The following is a 19,871-nucleotide window of genomic DNA, read 5'->3' as shown; positions in this document are numbered from 1 at the left end:
GAGAATGAATGAAGTGGAGGGTGAGTCAAATGAGAGAAAGACATTAGTCTCCTGCTATTGCTTTCCTCTGCTTTTAGATGCAAGCTGTTCTACTGACATGTCATTCTAGTGTCACAAAGAGAAGAATGAACAGAGGATGAAAAGAAAAGTAATTTGTTTCCTCCCATCCTTTTCACCTTTTTTTTTGGTTTGTTAACCCATTCAATCCAGGAACACATCTACAAATGTCTTCTAAATCCTAACAGTTTTCTGAAAAACCTATGTTGCTGTAATATCAGTGGTTCTCAAACCTTTTCATGTCAAGGACCCCCAAAATTATATGTATTTGGCCGCAGACCCCCCCCCATCTGAAAATATTTTTTTTCCAGGGACCCCCCAGAAGCACACATTTGAGTAAAAATGTTCGCTTTAAAAAACAAATATATATATATATATTCATAGATTTGCACACATTTTTAAGGTTTTTCAAAAATAGCACATCTATAAGCTTGTAGCGTGGCACTCGGTGCCGCGGTATGAGCTTGTAGATCTGCTATTTTTGAATAGCCCAAAGTACAAAATAATGGTTATAGCTCAAATCTAAAATGACACAGATGCGTTCCCGGATTGAAGTGGGTTACGGGCAGTTCACACCAAGCACAAAAACTATAACGATAATTATGTGAGTGTCCACACTTGTGAACAATAAGTTCTGTGAACAGTGGCATCAAACACGCACTGCACAGACAAGCTGTGTGAGCCTGTGTGTCCGAGCCAGTCAGAGCCCACATGGAAGGAGAGAGAGAAATCTCCACCATTTCAGTGGTGCTGAAAGACGCATGCAGCAGGATATATCAGATAATCTGACTATTATTAATTATAAGGAGGCGAGATAGTTGTACCTGAGAGGTAATTCCAGCTATTCTCTTTATTATAAGTTCTCTTTATTATACTGTCTTTTTGTCTATGCCTTCACTATGGTACCATATTTGTGTACTCGTTCGCTTATTTGATCTGTGCATCTAGGCCTTGAGTGATGCCTATTTGGGAGCTGCTAAACTATTGCTCTATGCCTAATGTGTCTTTTTTGGGATCCCAAAAACACCCCTGTACTGCCTATAATTAGTCCATTGGCTTTTTTGCCTCTTAAAACTGTATTGTGCTGCATTATGTCATTACATTATGTCACAAAAATGAATGAATTTCTATTTTTCTAAAGATGAATTGAATTCCTATTTTTCTAAAAATGAATTAGAATGAATGAATTTCTATATTTCTATTTTTCTAAAAATGAATTGGATTTCTATTTTTCTAAAAAATGAATTGAATTTCTATTTTTCTAAAAATTAACTGTTTTTCTAAAAATGAACTGATTTTCTGTTTCTCTACTCATTATACTGTTTGTAGCCTGTCCCCTTAAGATGGGGGGGTGTGTCCATTATCCCCGACACAGCTGGGACTTGATTGTTTGCTCTCTATTTTAACCTGCCTATGTCTGCACTTCTCATACCTGATGAAGACCCGAAGGGGTCGAAACGTTGTGTGCTGTGAGCCTTAAATAAAATTGTGGTCGCTGGAGCGTCAACAGTGTGCGGACTTCCTCTTCTTTCTAAGGTAATGCCAGCTAGCCTACTACCAGCTAGTGTTAGCCATTCATTGCATCGTCACCTCATCTCCCTTCATAACAAAACTTTGAATGAGTCCGGTTGCAGCCCAGATGTCCTTCAAACAGCTGTCAAATGTTTTTCCATCGATCATAACATCACTCTAAAAGTAATCCAAACGACATTGTTTACGACTATCGTCGTCATTATAGTTGTGGTGTGTGGACTGTGCCATCCACTTCAGTTAGATTTGTTTTTAAAAACGACATATTTATAGTTATTGTTATAGTTATCGTGCTTGTTGTGAACGGCGCTTTACTCTTGTACTGGCACCGTCTCAAGGATCACGGGAGTATTGTCTTGAGCACTATCACCAGCGTCCTCCTGATTTATCATGAGCTTTTTATAATCCAAGTTGAAGCTAAACGCTTAAAGGGATAGTTCACCTCCAAAATGACTTTTTGTTCTCTATCGATTAGTCACCCCATGGAGACTTGAATTCATTGATATTTTTTTTGTTTTTGTTGCATTGCTAAGCCAACAATTTGATGACTGGAACCGCTGCCTACCGGTCCGCTGGTCATCAAATTATTGGTTCCTAAACCAATAATTTGATGACCAGCGGACCTAAATTAGGAATGCGACAAAACATTTTTTGGGTGAACTATCCCTTTTAAAGCGGATCCGTAGAATGTAAGATCTGTCTGACATGAAAAAGCCTCTCCGCTGGAATGACATCATCAGTGACGATGGTGACGTCAACCCCCCCCCCTTGCTTGCCGTGGAACGGGCCTCACCTGGCAGGTGGCATCGGGGGCATCTGGCTGTGAGGGGTGGAGGCCGGGGTGGGGGGTTTCAAGTCTCCCCCCTCGGCCATGGAGCTGCTGGTGGACTGGGGCGTCTGGGGGCCCTGCAAGGAGCCTGACCCCGCTGTGGAACACAGGGACGCTTCAGTGTGGAGCGCAAGAGAGAAGAGACAGCAGAGAGGGAAAGCAGAAAGATAAAAGTGGCAGGGCTTTAATGACATTGCAACACAGCAGGTTGAATATTAAATAGAGGTAAGATTAGATACTAGATAGAAGCTATAATTAGACTTGTACGACCAATTTTTCAGCTCAACGACTCTTGCAATTCTCTTGTCACGTTCTGTCTTAACCATTTGTTTTCCCTTTATTATTATTGTTGTTCTTTACTCAATGTCTCGCTTCCTTCTTAATTTACACTTTTTCAAAGGACAAGCCGCGGTTTTATTTGCATTATTATCTCCTGCACATTTCTTATCTGCTTTGTAATTATTTTCAATCTACATACTTTCATCATTGTGTGTGCAAATAATAAACCTAAGATTAAAGTTTGACTCTCAATTGCATTGGAATAAGCATTAGGGCTTCTGAGTTCAATGCATATTGACACTCAATTCATATTGTAAGATATGGATATAGTGTCACGTGCATTATACTTCGTATTGTCACCGTCTAGCAGAAAACCTTTATCTCCATATCTGACCTTTTCATGTTGTGTTGTGTGTTGTGAAATTTTTGAAAGTGAAAGTGAGTGTGAGAGTTTTTGTAAATATTTAACCAATGAAAAGTAGTACCAAGAGATTGTGACTAAAGAACAACTACATTGGATCGATTGGAACACAGGTTCTTATTTCCATTTTCTTAACGGTTAACGGTTTCCACCCGACAGCGACGGTTCTCGACATTTAGCAGGAATTAAATATGACAAAAAAAAAATGGCGCCCTGATAAGTACGACACTCTGAAAGCGTAATCTCTCAAGACAAATTCTGCTAAACAGCAGAATCTGCCAGCACCACTGCCCTAAACATGTAGTGTTGTTTTGTTAATAGGAATAAACACAGAAGCACACGGGAGGAGGTGGACTAAGAAAGGGGAGGAGCCAAACCAAGTTCCTGTTTCTAAACAAAAAAAAGGAGGTTGTGCCCTCTCAGAGACAAAAGGAAAAGAAAAAAAAAATCCACTTTTTTTTTTACGAATGGGTTCCCAGATTGCTTAGAGAGAGATGGAGGAAACATGAAAAAGAGCAGGGCTCCAACCTGGAGAGGGCGGCTGGACCTTTGGAGTCTGGTTCTTCTTGTTGTCGGTGAAGATCTCGGGGGGCGGGTCCTCGCCGCGCTCGATCTTGCACTCGAAGGCGTACAGACACTGGATGTACTGCTTCTTCAGGGAGCTGGCGGCGCTGCTGGAAGTGCCCACGTTCAGGGACGTCGCCAACTCACGCCACTTCTTGTTCTTGCTCACCTGAGGAGGAGGCGGCGGCGCGCCAGGAAAACGGGACGAGAGCAACTTTAGCACAGCGCTACAAACGTGAAGAAGGCACACACTGACGAGCAACACTTAACGTTACGTGACGATGTGTGAAAAGTGAAGCACACCTGTTTCTAGGGCTATCACGATCACAACATTTTAGGTGATGATTATTTGGCATACAAATAATTGCCATTAATGATTTAATTGTGCTTTTGGCATTGAACATTGGGACATATATAAATTGAAAATACAATTCTATATGCGTTGTAAACAAAAATTGCACAGGACAGATATGAAAAGTAAATGACTGACAGACAATGACCAGTACCAATAATCTAAAATAAACCAATACAGGCCATGTATTTAATAATTTCATACTTTCATAAATGTTCAAACATTTTGGAAATGGCACATATATCTTCCATTTCCACTATTTTGGAATTCTTTATATATAAAAAAAAATTCAACAGAAGAATTCATACAAAAGAAAGAATGTAAACAATTAATTATGACGGTTGTGCAAAATAATTGCAATTATTGTGATCAGGAGATTAATATGTAATAATTGCAACAGACAGACAGACAGGCCTACCTGTGCCATGCCTCCGATGTCTTTGACAGACATGTAGAGTCTGAAGAGGTCGAGGGGCTTTCGGCCCACGGCGGGCAGGTTGGTCATGCCCATGGCTTTCTCCTCGATGAAGGCCAGGTATCGGTCCACCCACATCTTCCTCTCAGGCTCGGGTCCCAGCTCGTACAGGCGGACTATCTTCTCGTTGGTCGTCGTGGAAGAATTGGACTTCTTCTTAAAAGGAATGGACAAGAGGCCCTGATTAGTTTTGGAAACACTGAAGAAATAAATACAACACGGCCCCACCTCCCTACCCCACATTATTCCCTCCCTACCCCACATTATTCAGAGTTCCAACACAGAGTCAATTTATAGACTTGAGTTAACCCATTAAAACTGGGAAAGCATCGGTTTTGAAAAATCCTGAAAGTGTTTGAAAAATGTTGAATCATTTAGCTTTTCCTTTAAAACACAAATCTTCTCTTCTGGGGTTTCCTGCCACAAAAAAACTTTCAGATGGGGGGGAGGGAGGCACAGCCAAATAGTACACATATCATTTTAGGGGGTCCTTGGCACTTAAGTTTGAGAACTACTGATGTAGAAGGCATTTGCAGAATATTTTATTCCTTTAATATGTGAACAATAAAAGGAGGGGGGAATAAAATGTAATTATTGAGAAACTATACATTAGCCAATGCCAGATTTTTCAGTCCGATGCCGGACTCTCAATATTGGAGAGTCACAGACCACCTATTATCTATGTTTTGACTGTGGGGTGGTTGGTTTTGCTGCTGTGCCAGCAGTGGTACATACGGTTTCACAGTCAAACCGTCTAATTCACCACATCATCAATCAACAGAACACAAGGTCACAAACAATTTCCTCGTGCAACTTGAAGGTTTCAGCGGTCATTCAATGTGAGGTGTATTTTAATAGCGGCCATTGAATGTGATGTGTATCGACTTATTTATACAACACTTAGGACTAAAGCGAGCGCACATCGTTTTCAGTTACTGGGATATTATTCATCGCATCAGCAAATCACATCATAGTTAACCCATTAAGACCCGAGGCTGATTATACAAATACCTTCTAAGTCAGTAGTTCTCAAAAAATGTCATGTCAAGGTCAAAATTGATTGAAAATTGATTGATATATAACATGGCCGCGGACCCCCCGCATCTGAAAATGTTTTGGGCCAGGGACCCCCAGAAGCGGGGGGTGTACTGCCGGTGGGGGCGAAGTGGAGCGCAGCGCCACTAGCTCTGAAGGAGGTGCACGCACCTGGAAGACGTGTCAACACGCCGTCAACGCCTAGAACAATAGCCCCTCTACCTGGCTGCTTTGCATAACATTACTCGAGCATGTGTACAGTTACACTGTATAAACCGACATACAGACAGATAGTTGGCCTAGTATTCTGCTGCTTCACTGTCTGCGAATATCTACAAATGACGATCACCGTGCCACCGAATCGTCCAAAGGAAACTTCGTTTTGTCGCTACTGCAAAGCCTAAGCCTGCCTAAGGCCTGTGGCCTCCCAGCTGCTGATAAAGAAAAAAAACTAAATAATAAGAAATATAATTACATTAACCCATTAAGACCTGGAACGCATCTGTGTCACTTTAGATTTCTTTGGCTATTCAAAAATAGCAGATATACAAGCTCATAGCGCGGCACCGAGTGCCGCGCTATGAGCTTGTAGATCTGCTATTTTTGAAAAATATTGAAAAAACATTTTTTTGATTTTTTTCAAAAAACTGTTAGGATTTAGAATTTTTTAAAGAATCGCCTCAGGTCTTCATGGGTTAAAAAAATAATCCATCACACTGTTGAATACAGTATTCAACTAGCACTGAGCTGAGTGGCTATGTGCACATGCGTGCATGTGACGTGACGTCATTACAATAGAGCTCCACAAGCTAAAAAATCCACAGCAGATCCCTGCCCAGAAGAGAAGACTTGTGTGGAAAAAAGGTAAAATCTAAAATGACACGGATGCTTTCCCGGCTTTAACGGGTTAAACGACACGCAGGAACCCCGTCTCCGTGGACAACGCAAATGTTTTAAAGTATCAATCAGCAGGACGACTCAAACCTTTTTGGTCTCCGGTTTGGGCGTTACGGGCCCGTCCAATTTGTTGTTCATCTTGTTGTTCATCTCTGGACTCGGGGCCATGCCTAAAACACAGGAGGAAAGATTAGAGATGCACGATATTGAAATGTTGGCCGATATCCGATAATATGCAGGGTCAATCGGCCCGATACCGATATATTACATTATTATACATTATGTTTATATTGAGCTCGTTGCTGAATTATTTTATTTTTCATTTTCATTATTACTGCATCAATATTGGTGAAATATCGGTCAATATCGGTGAAATATCGGTGCCAAAATCTTGGTCAATATCGGTGCAAAGATATTGGTAAAATCCATTTTTAATGAAATATCGTCCGATTCTATACGCTACCGATAATGTCGTGCAACACTATTGTAAGACTATTGTACCACCATTATAATTGCATTCACTGCTGCAATCGACATTCATTTTGCACTAGCAGAAAACTGCCTGCTGACACTTCAATGCACAACTTTCTTTCAAATTGTGCACATAAATGGTCTTGCAGTCGGCCGTTTACATATTATCTTTTCTTAGCGTTGCCTTGTTGTGATTTTACTTGTAATGTGTGCACTCTACTGCTGTAATGTTGTTTGCTGTGTTCATTGATAAGTACTGTCCTGTCCAAATAAACAAATAAAAGTTAAGTAAGTAACTCACCAGAAGAGTTGTTGGACATGTTTGGCCCCATGTTGAACGGAGGCCCACCCTGTGTGTTCATCATGCCGGGGATGTTGTTCATGGGTGGGCCGTAAGGCGGGCCGGAGCCCATCATGCCTGGAGACATGTTGGGGTACCCAGGCATCCTGTGTGGATGCATGTAGAGGAGATATATGAGGAGCCGAACCTTACTTAACCCATTGATACCTGGAACGCATCTGTGTCACTTTTAGATTTCTTTAGGCTATTCAAAAATAGCAGATATACAAGCTCATAGCGCGGCACCGAGTGCCGCGCTACGAGCTTGTAGATCTGCTATTTTTGAAAAATCGTGAAAATTATTTTTTAGAATTTAAAAAATGTTTAGAAGTGGCCTCAGGTCTTAATGGGTTAAACAGCAGTTATTTATCTATCCATCGACTTGACAAGAGATGGAGAGCACCGGAACAATGGCTGCTATCAGCGGCGAAGACGTGAATATGTCTGGAACGCAATAACGTGTTTTTTCAATAGATGTGGAAAGCGCTCTTTTATTGGGAACAAATATTTTCAAGTTCAATATTTTGAATTCAGAGACCTCTGTTGTCAGACTATGTCTATATGCTCATCTATCATTTGTTTAGTGTTCTCCTGTCGCTCTTTTGCCTGTGGGGTCACTCGAAGCCCAAGAGGAACCATGTTAAAGGTTTGTTGACATGAGGTGACGTAACCTACCTGCAGTGGTGGAAAAAGTACTCAAATTCTTTACTTAAGTAAAAGTACCAATACTGCAATATAAAAATACTCTGTTACAAGTAAAAGTCCAGAATTAAAAATTTACTTGAGTAAAAGTACAAAAGTATTGGCATCAAAATGTACTTAAAGTACCAAAAGTAAAAGTACTAAATATTTGAAAATAGCAGATCTACAAGCTCACAACGCGTCGCGATGCGACGCGTTGTGAGCTTGTAGATCGGCTATTTTCAAATAGCCTACGTATAAAATAGGGCTAAAGTGGTTAATGTATGTTTCATTATATCATAGTTTATATCTGAAAAGTAACTTGTAACTAAAGTTTTCAAGTAAATATAGTGGAGTAAAAGTACAATATTTGCCTCTGAGATGTAGTGGAGTAGAAGTAAAAGTATTGGAAATTGGAAATACTCAAGTAAAGTACAAATACCTCAAAATTGTACTTAAGTACAGTACTTAAGTAAATGTACTTAGTTACTTTCCACCACTGCCTACCTGTTGTGCATGGAGTTGGTCGCGGCGTGCTGCATGACCGCCGCGGCGTCCTGGGCCTTCCTGTTCATGCCCGGAGGAGGGCACATCCCCGAGCCCACCTGAGGTGGCATGTTGCCCATGTTGGGGCCCATGTTAGGGCCCATGTTGGGCCCGTAGGGACGCGTGCCCATCTGGCCCGGTGGCATCCGTCCGGGAGGCATGCCCGTGTACGGTGGCCCCCCGCCCTGACCAGCCATGGGATTCATCGGGCCCATGCCAGGCCCGGCGTAGTTGGCGTTGGGCATGTTGACGTAGCCAGGGCCAGGCTGCCGGGGGACAGGATAACCTGAGGATGGCACAGGAAGAAAAAAAACACAGATTCTAAAACGTTTGTCGCGATTCCCGTCACAAACACAAATTGAATTACATCTCCCAAGATCGTTAATTGTAACAGTGGGTCTGTCTATCTCAGTGGTTCTCAAAGTGGGGACCGGGGACCCCGAAGGGGTCCTCGAGGCGGTTCCAGGAGGTCCCCCAGCAAAATTATTGATAGCTAGGAACCTAATGGATCCTTACAGGTCCTTAACTGAGAGTCGTACAAAGTGGTTCCATTTGTAAAACTCTCAAGAGTTATGGGGGTCCTTAGAATTAAAAACGTTTGAGAAGCACTGGTCTATCTGCCGAGTTTTTCCATTGTCAAGGAGCTGTGGGGAGGCTGACTTTTTTCCCTCCAGTGGGAACTAGCGGTGCGAGCTGTGCACCCTGAGCACACAGAGCCCTCCGTCACAGCGGCAGCTCTACTGACAGGAGGCTCTGCTACGTCAGCTGACTCTGTGCTTCAACCGCTATAAATAGACGCTCTGGAGTCGGAGGGAGGGGACGGGGCGATAGCACGGAATTCCTGCGAGGCAAAGAAACGCATACCATAGGCTACAGGAAGTGAGCAGGGGGGCAACTTTGCAACAACAGACTGTTGATGTTTATATGCACGGGAAGCATTTATGAATCGAGCAAAACACACACACAAAAACAGAAACAAAACAAACAAATTCCATCTGTAGCCTTTTGAAATATGGAGTGCCACCCTCCAGACTTAAGTCAACCTGGACCTCATTAGGCTCTGTACTATAGATGTCTATTCTACACCAAATCTCTTCGCCAAAAGTAGACGATCTACAAGAGCTTATAGATCTTCTATTTTTGGCTAATGTTCCCCTCCCCCCCTAGAATATGGATGGATGCTGGGGTTCAACGGGTTAATAATAATAGCAGGCCAGGCACCCAGTCTGTTTTTGTCCACCCGGTGCCCACTGACTCACCTTGGGGGACGTACTGTCCTCCCTGAGGGCCGTAGCCCCCCATGGAGTTGTTTTGCTGAAAGGGGCCCATCCCTGGGTGCATCTGTCCACCTGAGGACTGGCGTGGCGACAGAGCGGAGGCGGACTGAGGCGAGCCGTACGCAGGCATCTGGGGGTTTCGCTGCATAAACCCTGGAGAACATACGGTTAACTCTGATGAAAAATGACAATACAAAGCCACAAAGAATAGGGGTTCAATCTCCATCTGTTACATAACAATACAAAGCAGAACAATAGCAATCTGTGAGTAATAAAACAAATGATCAACGTTTCCAGGAAGATAGCTGGAGTTCAACTTGATAGTATGACATCATCAAGTATGAGACCCGGGTAACTTAGAAAGAGACAAGGTATTCGTGGTGACTAGGCATGTAACGATTTATCGTAAATCGATTAAAATCAATTCAAACTGGTGAGAATTTAACCCGATTTAATAAAAAATATATCGCGATGGAAACAGCATAGAAAAAAAGGGAAGAGAATAGATTTTTTTTTTTAAGTTTGCTACTGTATTGAAAAGAGGATAAGAGAAAAAAGGTATTGTAGAAAAAAAAAAGATAATACTGGATTTGTGAAGGAGAAACAATTTTAAAAAGATTTTTCAGTCATTTGTCTGGAAACAAATTTTCTGTTTAATTCTTTTTTGAAAATTCGTATCATGAACGTAGTATCGTGATTCGAATCGTATCGTGAGTTGAGTGAATCGTTACATGCCTGGTGGTGACGGAACACCCCCCCCCCCCCCCCCCGCTATACAGTCAACACCCGCCTCGTGCCATCAGGACGACGGTACACAGTGCCGAGGATGCAATGCAAGCATCGGCCTCAGAGATAATTGGTCCCCACAAGTATATGACTTTTGAACAAACATTTCAGTTCTGAACATGAGTGATATCCTCTGCTTAACCATGAATGGTTGCCAAATTCTTTCTGTAAGGGAGTATTGTTATCGTCAATGCATATTGTGTGTTTTCTGTGTCTTGATGGCTGCCTGGCGCAAGGACTAATAAAGAATGCATCCGTCTCTGACGTTACAACACAAACCTTGATCGAACACATGGGTCGATCTATAAACATTACAATACAAACACAAAACTGCATTCTTAAAAGCAGAGTGTACAGTGCACTGCACTCTGCTCTTGTAGTTCTTTCACATTTACAATTGATCCCAGGCCCATTAGTGGAGAGCTTTTAACCCATTAAATCCGGGAACGCATCTCTTTTCATTTTAGGTTTCTTTGGCTATTCAAAAATATCCGAGACTATTCAAGGTTTTATGGAAGATGCTTCTGGAACATGACCACTGAAAATGCTCTAATCTTAAAAAGAAATAACCGAAAAAAGGCCAATGACACATTGAGAGCTTGTAGATCGGTTATTTTCTTTGCGCAACATGTTTCCATAGTAGACATGCTGGCTTCTATGGAATCCAAATGAGCGAGAATAGCCAAACTAGACTCAAATTGTTTGGGAGGGACTAGTGGAGAAGAGATCCAGTAGAACTAAGACAAGTCATCATGGGTGCATGCGGGTGTCACAGACTGAAAATAAATGATTTAAAAGCTCACAACAAGATCTGCTATTTTCGGCATGCAGTGAAAATCAGCCCATTTTATTCAAAAGACTACTGCTAAAACTACATCAAAATGTGCTGCTCCATGCATACTGTACCTCTGTCCTGTGCCATGGGGGACTGGCTCATGGATGGGTGGAGGGAGCCATCCGACTGCACGCTCGACGGCCTGGGGGGGATCTGGGTCCCTAAAAGCACAGAGGAATCACATGAATGTGTTAGTGGTACCGAGTATAGAATAGTTCTCAACAGGCCTGAACATTAAGGCCGAACAGGGCCCGAACGATTACCATACTTTAAGCCCGAAAAAACAAAAAAAACGTCCTCAAAGTCACACATCCAACAAGCTTTGAACTGAGCAGGTTGGACCTTCCGTTCCAGAGCTAATGGCCAAAACATCTTGAAAACGGTTACTTTTACGATTTTGGGTTCTGGCCATTTTCACCAGTTCTTTTTTTATAACACGGGCTAGGAAGGTAGGACGGTGACGAACTAGATACCTGAGTAAAGTTCACTTTCAGCAATGCAATTAACGCATCCACTGCCATTTCCGTCTGCCTTACCGTTCGGCCTCTAGGGGCATTTTTTCACGGAACCCGAGGCTCGGCTCGGCCTGACAATTTTTAAATTAGCATTCATTTTCGTCCCGGCCCGAAAACGTCGGGTAGGGTCGGGTTCGGGCAGAATTTGAGAACTCTGGTATAGAACAGTGGTTCTCAAAGTGGGGTCCAGGAACCCCCGGGGGTCCTTGAGGGGGGTTCCCAGCTAAATTTGCTAATGAAGCATCAAAATCAGTTTAACCTCTTTAACTCCTATACACTGTACATCAGCCGTTTGGAAAATTGCTTTGTCGCGAGCTTGTAGATTGACTATTTTCAAAATATCTTGTATGGCGGTTCCTTGACACAAAAGGTGAGGAATGTTTCTTCCACTGACCAGGATACTGCAGAGCCCTACAGCAGTGGTTTTCAACCCTTTTTATTTCAAGGTCCATTATTAATTGGGCATTTGAGCCACGGACCACCGTTTGATGAGATTTAGACTCTCAGACCCAAGACTTAAGAATATTTTGTTATCGTTGGATAAGATTTTGTCCAAAATTCCATGCTGTATTGATGTTGGTACCGTAGGAGAGATAAACAGGCAAACGTTGATCAAAATAGCAATTATTTAATTAAGTAATGCAGATGTTGAACAATAGTTTAACTCTTGAGCGTAAAATGAAACCATCATTTACACTCTCAAGAGTTAAAGGTCTATAAAGGTCAATTTGGTTAACTCTCCATCATTTAGCTGGGGACCCGGACTGGTGTTTGCAAGCTGCACGTTGCGTTGGAACAATTTGTTCCTTTTTTCTCCTTTATTTTTTCGCTCAAGTCAGTTTTGTACACTGGTTCTGAATGTGGGGTTCAGGGACCACCAGAGGGTCCAAATAATGGACACTTACGGGTCTGTAACTCTGAATGTAACAAATGGAACCGGCGTGCGGGTCCATTCTGGTTCCATTTGTACCTTCTCTTAACACATTGAGTGCCATAAACGGTCCGGACCTCGCTTCTACAGCACGAAACATATCAACGTAAGTGGATGGAAGATATGCTGGCACTGAACGTACCCTATTTTAATAGACCTCTGGCACACAATGTGTTAAGAGTTGAATTAACACAGTGTAGATTGGGGTTCCAGTATAGTTTAGTTCAGTGATTATCAACCTTTTTAAGTTCAAGGACCCCCCCAGTTTAATCGAGGCCAGAGAACCCCCCATTTGTAACTTCTTTCTTTCTTTCCCTTTTGCTGCGGGACCTCAATCTACACTGCGTTTATTTAACTCTGACAGTGCACAAATGAATGCTCACTTTAGTACACTAAAAAGAGTTACACACACGTTATAAAAATGTCCATTTGGAGCCCTGGGGGTCCCGCGGACCGGACATTGAGAAACAGTGATGTGTAGTACATGATAAAAAACATTAGATGAGAAAAGTTCCAATGCCAGCAAAATAATATGTATCAAAGAAACAGAAACTGTTGCATAATAATGCACCGATCACACCCAGTTCCTCAAATGCATCATTCTCAACAGACGTTTGCACATATAGCAGAAGCTATAGCCAGTGGTGGATAGTAACTACTAAGTACATTTACTCAAGTAAAGCATGCGAGTACTTCCTTCCATCACTGCCTGGTAGTGGAGTACAAATGGAGCATCAGTTTTAGCTGATAAGGCTGATAACATTAAGGCTCAATACTTTATTAGGAAAGTATGCTTAGTTCCACACAGAGGAATTTGACTTGCTTGGTTTGTTGTTCACATTCCACAAACAATCATTTTTTTTAATGTATTTGCCAAATCTGCCCGAGGAAGCTCAGCTCACTACCTACTGGATTGACGTTCTAGAGTACGGAAGCAGTACAAAATCAAGTTATTTATTTTATTTCTATTAAGAGATAAAATGGGGAAATGACAGCAAGGCTGTGGGTGGATCTAGTAACTGTAACTAAGTTAAGACACTGTTAGCTACAAAAGTCTTTTTTTCGACATGTCTCTTTATAGTAAAGCTGTAAGGTATTCAGGGTGTCCCATACCCTGAATTTCTGCAGTATGTATAGCATCTTCTGCCTTAATATAATGCCCCCCCCCCCCCCCATGTCTAACAAAAAGCCAATAAGTTCAAGAAAGCAAAAGGAAATGACAAGGCTGGATTAAATCCTCCATGATTATACTCTCATGTGAAAATAAAACTCATGTGAAAATATTGAAAAGCAGATATCCAATAATTCTACAATTGGCCCGCAAAAGGCTGACAGACCGGCCCCACCTGGCATGTTTGCGGGCGATAGGGGCCCCGTGCGGGGAGTGCTGGAGCTGGCCGGAGACCCGGCCGGGGAGGGCGAGGGCCCCCCGCGGATGCCCGGCAAGTGGGGCGAGGTGTGGGGAGAGAACGGCGACTGAGCCGGGTTGCTCTGTTCGCCCTGGCTGCTCGACACGCCCGAGGTGCTGACGCCGGGGCTCAGGGCGCCCTCTGTGCCCGTGGGCAGGTCGTCGATGGACCCCGAGAGATCCTGAAAACCCAGAACGGGAGAAGAGAGAGGTCCAGTCAGCGCCGGTGGCTGAGAAACAAACAACAGACGGGTTGATGGATGCAGTAGCAGTGGTGGACAGTAACAAAAGCACATTTCGTTTACGTCGGGGCAGAAACCTCTTATCTCCACATTTTAACTTTTTGTGTTTTTTTTTGTTGTAAATTAACATCCTACTTGATCATACTACAGCGTCACAACATTTTTACTCTGAAAAGTAACAGTTTCGGACATATGAGGTTTCCACCCGACAGACGATTTATACGAGTACTGTCTGTACTCATATAAAACTACATTTCATTCTCAATTATGTGTACTTTACTTGAGTACTTGAGTTTTTGGATACTAAGTTTCAAACACAAATATTGTACTTTTGACACCACTACATTTCTAGGAAGGGACAAAAAGTACATTATGAATAAACCACTTATTAGTGCATTTCAAACATTTCTGAAAAATCTTTTGAATTCGTTTTCTGGAAAATTACCAAAAAAAGGAATACAGCAATGCATTGATATTAAAAAGACAAATGTACTTTATTATTTGTGCTTTTTAATACAAAAATCTCCTATGTTTACTGTTGAGCCTGACGGGAACCGTCAATGCAACGTTTTTCCTGTTTCCAAACAAGTTTTAATCCCCACCTAGATAAGCGTTAGCAATAGTCCGATTACGTGGTAGTTTTTTTTAGCATAGTTAGCATAGTGGAATTCCTTTGTTGTTCAGACTCAAATCAATGGCACTGAGGCTTTTGCCCTTATTTATCTTTGAAGGGGAAAAAAAGGAAAACACACACAGTACACATTAGCGCTGGGCGTTGCCATGGCTACCAAGGTTTGTAGGATGGGAACTGAGTCAGCGTGTAGCAGCCCTGCCATGTGACTCCTACATACACAAACACGCATGCATGCATACACAAACTCGCACACCTTTGAACTAAACTCAAAAGGACGCAGCCTTTTTTAGTTTAGCTCTCAGGTCCTCGTTCTGCTCTGTCCTAGCTCCTCTTATCCTCACTCCTACCAGGGTTACGTAAAGAAGGAAAGGACAATCTACAGTATATAATGAAGGTAGAATGTGTTGCAAAATTCAAGAGCTTGTGGGTTTATTTTGAGCACACTGACTCAAACTCACTGAAATTTGAACCTGTAATCCACACAGTCACGTAATCAGAATTCTAAGTCAGACAAAGAAAAGGAAATAGTCACCAAAAGAATATTCACACATGTAGATCGACACAGTTGCACAACGAGAATTGTTTCTTCTTTGTGACTTCAAATGTCAATTTACATGCGTATGAATATTTGACAAAGAATGAAGTTCAAATATATCAATATACCAGTATTAATTTTGACAGCAGATTTTGATGCAGTTTTAGTCATAGTCTTTTGGGGAAAAAATCCTTTAGTTTTGGTCATTTTACTCATTTGAAATGTTTTAGTTTGAAATCTACTGTTGATTTAGTCAACTAAAATAAAATGTGGCCTTGGTGGCTTGATTTATACTTAGATGTATGCCGAAAATAGCCGATCTACAAGGCAAGCTCACAACTCGTCTGCGATGCGTTCTGAGCTTGCAGATCGGCTATTTTCAGAGTGTGACACCCACGTGCAACCAAGCATAAAATGACTCGTCTTATCCCTTCTCCACTAGTCGCTCCATTTTAGTCTAGTATTTATTTGTTGACGAAATTGTCAATATTTAATTGTAGTTTTGGTCATCATATAGCTTAGCTATCTTTTTTTTTCCCGTTTTCGTCAGTGAAAAAAGGCAGTCGACGAAGACTTTTCGCCGTAGTTTCAGTCGACGAAATCAACACTGCAATATACATGCATGTCGTTGGCATTTGACAAGTCCTCAAATCAAGTCTACAAGCTCTCGAAGTTGACACATATCATGTAGAGGTCCTTTCCTTCCTTCTTAACACCCCTTGCAGAAGTGAGGCTAGAGGAGCTAGGACAGAACAGGATTAGTGTTTCTAAACATTCACACAGCACCTTTCCCCAGCTTCAGTCACAAATAAGTGTCTCCTCCTCAACAGAGTTGCCAGCACGATGTGTTTGCATTGTAGTTTAAAAAAATATATGAACCAACCCCATTTCATGATTTGACCCTGCACATATTGATTAAAAAGGGCAATTGCAATTTTTTCATGCATGTCGATTCGTTCATTAAAGAAAATAAAATAAAATATTCTCGATTATCCAATCGCTAAGAAGATAATCAATACTTGCACACACGTAATTGAGACATGGGGCTGAACTGACCGGAAGGCTGGAGGGGCGGCCTTGACTGTCTTCTGAGCCCGCTTTAGGCTGGACAGAGGATGGGGCGCTGGACTGGAACGAGTCCTGTGATCCCTCCTGAGAACACACCATACATGTATTTGAAGTGCATTTGTGTACACTCAGGAACAAACCAAAATATGTGCACACACACACAGTCACACAACAAAGATTAAGTACAGGATCTGCTCCCTGGTAGGGCTGAGCAACATATCCATATATTATATCCATATTGTGATGCGAGACTAGATATTGTGTGGAAGTTTGGAAATCGTAATGATGTATAATGAGTGATATTATGGCATAAGTTGTCTTTTCCTAGTTCTAATCATTTAAGCCTAATTTCATACTTTAAAAAATTGTCTTTCATTTTATTCTTATTTTTTTCAAAGGAAATTGCACATCTACAAGCTCACAACATGTCGCTTTGCGAGATGTGAGCTTGTAGATCGTCCGTTTTCGATATTTTAGGTTTTGGGCACAATATATCAATACTGAGGTATTTGGTCCAAAATATGGTGATATTTGATTTAGGCCATAAGGCCCAGCCCTACTCCCTGGTTGAGAGCGGTAGGTATATACGTAGGTAGGTAGGTAGGTAGGTATGTATATATATACTATATAGGTAGGTAGGTAGGTAGGTCGGTCGGTACCTGCTGTGGTGGAGGAGGGAAGCGTTGGTAAGGTGACTGTTGTGATTGTTGCTGCTGTTGCTGTTGCTGCTGTGGTGCGTTCTGGGGGTATGAAGCAGGCTGGCCCTGTGAGTGTTGGCTATGACCCGCTGGCTGCTGTGGAGGCTGAGCAGACGTCTGCTGCTGCTGCTGCGAGGGGGGCTGCTGTGGCCCCTGGGCAGATCCCGGGTAGCCGGGCTGGGCCTGTGACCCGGCAGGAGGCTGGGTGCCCGGCTGTTGCTGTTGCTGCTGCTGCTGCTGCTGCTGCTGCTGCTGCTGCTGCGGGGACTGGCTAGGAGGCCCCTGCTGCTGCTGCTGCTGCTGTGGGTAAGCAGACTGGCCACCGGATTGAGGTGCTGAAGCCTGGGAGTAAGGTGGCTGCTGAGACTGGGAGGGCCCTTGGGACGGGCCTGGCAGTGGCCCCTGGGACTGTGGAGGCATGTGGGGCTGCTGCTGCTGATAGGGCTGCCCACCCTGACCGTGTGGAGCGGATGACGGGGAAGGGTGGGGCTGCCCTGGGTAAGGGGACTGTCCGCCCTGTTGTCCTGGTGGGGGCTGGCTGTATGGGGTTTGCTGCTGGCTTGGGTGAGGAGCTTGGCCCGGCTGGCTGTAGTACGGCCCCTGACCCTGAGGCCCATAACCTGCTGGTCCCTGCTGGCCATAGGATCCCATCTGAACAGAACATACACAGATTTATATACCAAGATAGCAGATTGATCGACAGAGGCAGATCTAATAGCAGTCAAGATAGTGGGTTACTTTATTTTACATTTAAGGGCTTGATATACTTCTTTGCACAAATTGTCTGTGTCACGCACCAACAATAGCAGATCTACAAGCTCACAACGCTTTGCAATCAGCTATTTATGCCGTGTGACACCGGCGTGCAGCTAAACTAAGTATAACTCCGGCTTTACCGACCTGTGGCCCGTAAGGCATGCCTCCCATGCCCGCGGGAGTCCGTCCCTGCAAACCCACAGGCACAGGGTACCTCTGAGGGCCCGGAGGGCCATAGCCCTGGCCGGGGTACCCGGGTCCCTGCTGAGGACCTGTGGGGGGTCCCTGCTGAGGCTGCTGAGAGTATGGGCTCCCCGCTCCGTACGGCTGACTCCTCATCTTGGCCATTGGATCCATGGGACCTGGAGGCTAGAGGGAGGCAAGAACAAAAGACAGGGAAATCAAATCAACAAACCTAAGATATGTCAAAGAGAAATGGACACTGACAAGTAATACGACTTTGATATTCAAAACCTCACAACTTGGCCTATATCATTTACTACCTTCCTCAAATTCTCCGGAGCGGTGCACCTTCACTGGAGGAAAAGATCATGGGCAAGGTCCAAGGAATTATGTTTTTTTAATTTGTTTTATTTTTTTACATTTCCCACGGTCATTAACCTGATTTTTTTTCTACCTTACTTTGCCATAGTTTCGGAAGTCAACAGAGCTATATATATCTACTTTCGAATGGAGGGCAGTCTGCCCAATCTTAAACACATCCCAGCTGTGCTTCTGTTTTGAGTCGGGTCCAAGCATGCTTTCCCTTTTTTTCCCAGAGAAGGCAGTTTTGGCTCTGAATGAATGACACTAGAAATGAAGGGAGTAGCTCCATGCCACAGTCTGACAGAAAGCAAGAGGTAATAAAAGCTCCCATCCAAGAACTCACCATGCTAGCATAGGCAAACTTTTAACCATTTAACCCTCTAGACTTAGTGAACTGGACATGAGTTGCCATGCGCTCTTTTTCCCATCTTCACCAAATCGCTTTAGCAAAAATAGCAGAGCTACAAGATCACAGGGTGTTGTGAGCTTGTAGCTCTTCCATTTTTGGCAAATGTTCCCCATAGAACAGGGATGCTAGGGTTCTAAGTGGTTAACTTATGGGGAATTATTATGCCCAATAGCATGAATGAACCAATCATCCAACCAACCTTGAGCCCCAGGCTGTTCATTTCATTTATAAACCTCAGATTGTTATCACCTACAACCAAAAAGTCCACCTATCAGAGGCCAGAAAGTCCATAACTACACATATTTACTATACAGTTCCATAATCCAATTTCAACAAACGAACCATGTCATTTGAAAAACCTATTGGTGTACTACTCCCAAATCTCTCCAGAGACGGTAACCCCATGTGCACCTGACGATGCCCTGAGAAATGAGACGTCTTAGCTCAGCCGTGGCCTTTTACAAACAGTGTGCAAAAATGCCCAACGTGGCATTTCCCCAGATCTGAGATAATGAAATGAAATAAATAAGAAACAGCACATGGCTAATCTGCATAAGACAGAGAGGAAACTCCCTTGGCGAGTGAGAGACGTGGACTGTCTTCTGATTGGCTTGGGGGGAGGAAGGTTGGGGGGGTTCTTCAGTCACATTGTGAAACTTGTGTGGCACTCAATACTCTGCCACAACACACACACACACCCACACCCAGCATGACAACCTGTCTATATTTTAAATTGCAACTATCAAGGACAAGC

General features: G+C 43.1%; 1 protein-coding gene across 14 annotated transcripts in view; it reads right to left on the bottom strand.

Moving 5' to 3' along the window:
- Positions 1–19,871, bottom strand: part of arid1aa (AT-rich interaction domain 1Aa) — a 40,837-nt gene that overhangs the window by 17,672 nt on the left and 3,294 nt on the right. For 3 of the 14 annotated variants that reach the window (XM_080427421.1, XM_080427428.1, XM_080427430.1), the window contains exons 2-13: positions 18,307–18,531; positions 17,368–18,057; positions 16,697–16,792; positions 14,168–14,459; positions 11,447–11,536; positions 9,737–9,928; positions 8,439–8,763; positions 7,212–7,357; positions 6,527–6,609; positions 4,451–4,663; positions 3,645–3,849; positions 2,381–2,531 (exon numbers count right to left, since the gene is read on the bottom strand). In XM_080427421.1, coding sequence (XP_080283547.1) covers positions 2,381–2,531; positions 3,645–3,849; positions 4,451–4,663; positions 6,527–6,609; positions 7,212–7,357; positions 8,439–8,763; positions 9,737–9,928; positions 11,447–11,536; positions 14,168–14,459; positions 16,697–16,792; positions 17,368–18,057; positions 18,307–18,531 — 2,708 coding nt within the window. The remainder of the gene's footprint in view (positions 1–2,380; positions 2,532–3,644; positions 3,850–4,450; positions 4,664–6,526; positions 6,610–7,211; positions 7,358–8,438; positions 8,764–9,736; positions 9,929–11,446; positions 11,537–14,167; positions 14,460–16,696; positions 16,793–17,367; positions 18,058–18,306; positions 18,532–19,871) is intronic. The other 11 variants (XM_080427429.1, XM_080427432.1, XM_080427422.1 and 8 more) reach the window with 5 other exon arrangements.

This window comes from Gymnoscopelus braueri (genome assembly GCF_963280865.1).
Source record: "Gymnoscopelus braueri genome assembly, chromosome: 4".
NCBI lineage: Eukaryota > Metazoa > Chordata > Actinopteri > Myctophiformes > Myctophidae > Gymnoscopelus > Gymnoscopelus braueri.
The sequence above is the reverse complement of the archived record's forward strand: the minus strand, read 5'-3'. Positions and strand labels throughout refer to the sequence as shown.